The sequence below is a fragment of the Aphanomyces invadans genome (genome assembly GCF_000520115.1).
Source record: "Aphanomyces invadans strain NJM9701 unplaced genomic scaffold supercont1.4, whole genome shotgun sequence".
Classification (NCBI taxonomy): Eukaryota; Oomycota; class Saprolegniomycetes; order Saprolegniales; family Verrucalvaceae; genus Aphanomyces; species Aphanomyces invadans.
Genome location: NW_008580149.1, coordinates 532,811 through 537,006, shown reverse-complemented (window position 1 = coordinate 537,006; position 4,196 = coordinate 532,811). Strand labels below are relative to the sequence as shown.

Below are 4,196 nucleotides of genomic sequence, written 5' to 3'. Positions count from 1 at the left end.
ATTGCTTGACTCCAGCACATGAAGCAAAATTCGCCGTACAAACTTCAAGAAGAGGGAGCAAACAGACGCAGTGATACCAAAAAGCATACACAACACAACCATGGACCCTCTTGATCTCGGACTACGATGGCGTTGCAATATACCTCTGCGCACACCGTCTGTGGCACGGTGAGAAGTGTTCCCTTTGGCCGATTTTTGCTGCTTCTTTTGGCAGGGACGACATCAAGAAACGGCCAAATACCAACCTTGCCCGTCAAAGGTCTTCTTCGCGTGGTGGTCGAAGCGTGGCCTTGCAATCGCCGCGAGGAGCATGACTTTCGTAACATGGCTCTTTGACTTGATTGCGCGTTTGGCGACTTCTTCGTCTTCGTACACGTAGAACTCACGTTTGACCTTCGTCAGACAGAACCATTTTTCGTCAGCATGTACATACTCGTACATGCTGGCGAAAACTTGGCGTCCATTCGACGAAGGTCGAACGAAGTTCAACGCGAACTTCAACCGAGCGCCTTGGTTGGCCAGCGTCAGGAACGGCTTGACGTAGCTTGAGCGGTCCTTGATGTGGTTGAGGATGGTAGTCTTGGGGATTTGGCACGCATGGGCAAGTGAGTGCAAGGTCTGGCGGCGGTCGTGTGGAACTTGGCGGATTGCCGCTTCAATTTCTTCCGCGGTGCGTTTTCGTTTCGTCCTGAGTTTCCTAATATGAGTTCACTTGTTAAACATAATAGCTTTGATAAATGATAGTATATTGATTTTGGGAGGTTTACCACGCAACTTTGACGCGACAGATCGACGAGAGACGACGGCTCCACAGTCGCAACATCGTCCGCCAATGACAGCCAAACATGTCTGCTGTCTTCTTGAGGGACCCACGAGGTAGTTCCCCTTCGTGGGACGCCTCCAGAAGCATTTTGTATGCAGCATGACGTTCGTCAAGTCGAAGGTGCTTTCGGACGATCGTGGTCGCGGACTCGGTGGGAAGTACTGTATTTGCATCCCCAGTCCACACACAGTTCATATCCGGTGTACTGTAGGGCAATGTATTCACACTTGCCAGCGCACGCAAAATTGCAAAATGTACCCTGGGCGGGTTGTTTGGTTCTCAAACGACATCACCAACGGACTTTGGTGGTCGACATCTCCCCCAAAAATGTGTCGTTTTACACGCGAAAACTACCCAATTAAAGGAGAGATCTTGCGCGTTCTAATACACCTATCAGAATTAAAAAAGAGTCCAATTTAGAAAAATGCCGCCATGAGAAGGCACATGTGACAACTCTTTTGGACCGGAGTAGTAAATCATACCACTCCGTTCCACAAAAATTGTCAGGTACTTTTCACTAGATTAAAGTATGTAGAGCGCCATTGCAACGTCTTGATTTTTGTATTCAACTCCAAAACAACATAAACGCTGCAAAAATTCTATTGTATTGTTTTAGTGTCTCATTCAAGAGAATTGGCCATGGCATCGAGGTGAACCTCCTCACCCAGTAGGCTATTCAAATGAGCCAAAGCGCTCTCATAGCGTCAAACTCGATATTGCTAAGTCTGCAATGAGAGCATCCTGCTTCATGTGAGGAAGTTTATAATCATTGCTACCAAGTATATCAATGGACAATTCCATCACGTTTTGAAGAGTTACGAAAGTCTTTGCAAGCGTGTCAGTCGGCAACTCATAGAACGCGTTTTCTACAGCAACAATAAGCTTCTCGATGGTTCGAGTGCACTTTTGGTACTGCAGGCTTTGAATAGAATTAAAGAGTCCTAAGTCCAACTATTGAAATCGGGGCTGTTCGGGGGTTGGTTAGCAACTTCAATTCCGCGAACTCCTTTTGCACGAAGCATTTCATTGGTAACCCCGCGTCCCGAGTTTCCTACAAACGTATGCCCCCATAAATTGATAACTGCATAAATAAATATAAACATTTTGTTTGAGAAGATTTTCCCTCGTTTTTTGTTGTGACATCGGTGCCATGGTCACCTACACGACGCGAGAGGTTCGTTTGTCTCCACAGCTGTGATATCGTCCGCGTATGGCAGTGAAACTTCTGTGTAAGCTTGGTCAGAGCCCTTTGTGGCAGTATACCTCGCACCGCTACGCTTAACAGCATTTCGTACACGGTGCGACGTTGAGAAAAGCTCAAGTGCTAGCGGACGTCCAAAGACTCCCGACACTGCTTGGTGCGTCGACGGATCCCGGTGGTGATGGAAGGGGCATGTAGTAGTAGTAGGTGAGTTCAGGTAGTGTTTTGGAGTCGATTAATTGTATAATGAAGTGCTGGTGTAGATTTTTCTTACAGAGACAAATGCCCACCAGTTTTGCCCCGCGATATCTCAACAACCAAAATGACAGGAAAGTACCGCAAACTACCCAATCGTAGCAGAGACCTTGCGCGCCAATGAGACACCCAGACGGGGTACAATTAGAAAAATGCTGCCAATCAAGAGCGGAACGTGACAAATTTTGTGGAACAGAGTAGTATTGACCTAAAACTTCAATTATACTCTAAAGAGACATCCTTGTCCACATATCGTAAGCGACATCCAATTTCAATGTACAAACCATGCCTCAGATTATTGGTATCGACGACGGGCTCAGATGGGACTCAAGAACGTGTCAAACTCCTCCGAAGTGACGTTGGTAAAGTTTTGGAACACCGCGTTACCACCTTCCTCCATGTCGTGTCTATGGCAAGTTTGTTGTAGGAGGCCAAGTAGTTTGTCTCATTCGCAAGCTCGCCGTAGTCATGAAGGCACTCCTCGAGGTGCACCTGGTCCCAGACCGTCTGAACTTTAAGGCGCTGCGGCAACGTTTAAGAACATCTTGATGCCGTGCGGTGAATTTCGTTGTGCCGGCCCTGTGTGGCTGTGTCATCGAGGGTTTTGGCGGTAACCAATAGAAAATTGACCATTCGCGCGATCTCGATGTCGCCCGTATAGACTTGTCATAGATATTCGTGTGCAGGGCTTGACCATTTCGACGCAATTTTACCCTATATTTCAATTTATGTGCTGTACTGATCTAATACTGAAAAATGAACCTTTTTCTTTGTATCTCAATCTCTGATAAGACTTACAGTCCTTTTCGATATTTGTACTAGTTTTTCGTAAATACTTGATTCTTTGAGCAGGAATTCAATCTTTGATACGGAGGTCTAGTGAAGTTTGTTGAGGACAGATATTCAGTGAAGCATAAATTTCATGGAACAAGCCTTAAACGTAAAAACACACGTCATGCATTTGAAATCGAGCCGAAATTCGTAGCAGCCGCAAACGAGTCGCTCATGCGGTTTTCCAGCGCGGCATACAGAGGTGCATGCTGGGCAGGAGAAACACTTAAACACCACAAACGCATGAAACTAAAACGTAGTAGGAGAACACGGCCCAAAACGCGAGTCACATGCCCAGAAGTCCCCATCTTTACGATTACAAGAAGGGGCATATTGTAACCCTTTGTGGCCACCAAATCCCCATTGATTGGGCGGTCCCACAGTGTGGGTCGGGGCTGTATAACAAGCCACGATACATAAGGAACCGAAAATCGTTCGCGACAGACCACCAAGCCATCTGCCATGGCGCAACGTCGCTTTATTCGTGGGGCATGCACGACAGGAATCTCTGTACGCAAATCATGACGGCTCTAACCAACAAAACACTCTGCGCACAGTTCACCACCATCTCAACCGATGGTATCGTCTCGAGTACGACTAGAGAGCAACACAATTAAGCTAGTTTTGGGTTTGTGGAGCCAACTATCCAGCCTCCAGATTGGAATGAAATCATTTGGTCAGATTTGTAGAACTTCAATTTGGATTGGCCGGATGGATGGCAGTATTATTGGCATGACCGCGCGCGCGAACCGGACTTGTTCATGTCCCTCCGCAACAGAGGCGGAAGTGCGACGGTTCGGGCGGCGTTACTGTACGTGGCGCGTCCAAAGTAGCGTTTCTTCATGGCAACCAGAGGCTCACCACTACGTTTACACCCTCGAAGACTACCTTTTTCCGTTCGCGAACTTCTACCAATGTCTGGAGTTTGTTTTCAGCAAATTGATGTGTTGTTGTGCACCCCGCACCTGCGACGTCTCGTCAAAGCTGCAGGAAGCACTCGCTTGGTCCGATTCACGATGCAAACTGAAATACAGTCAGTTAGCCTGTCGCCCTCACTTCGAGGTGAGCCACCCCGCCAACCGCACT

General features: G+C 47.5%; 1 protein-coding gene across 1 annotated transcript; it reads right to left on the bottom strand.

The window, feature by feature from the left end:
• Positions 1 to 222: 222 nt before the first annotated feature.
• H310_02645 (hypothetical protein) lies at positions 223 to 823 on the bottom strand (the record flags this gene model as incomplete). The annotated part of the gene is made up of 2 exons (XM_008866220.1): positions 223 to 697; positions 768 to 823. 2 exons carry the CDS (start codon positions 821 to 823, stop codon positions 223 to 225), a joined length of 531 nt encoding a protein of 176 aa, XP_008864442.1.
• Between the last annotated feature and the right edge of the window lie 3,373 nt (positions 824 to 4,196).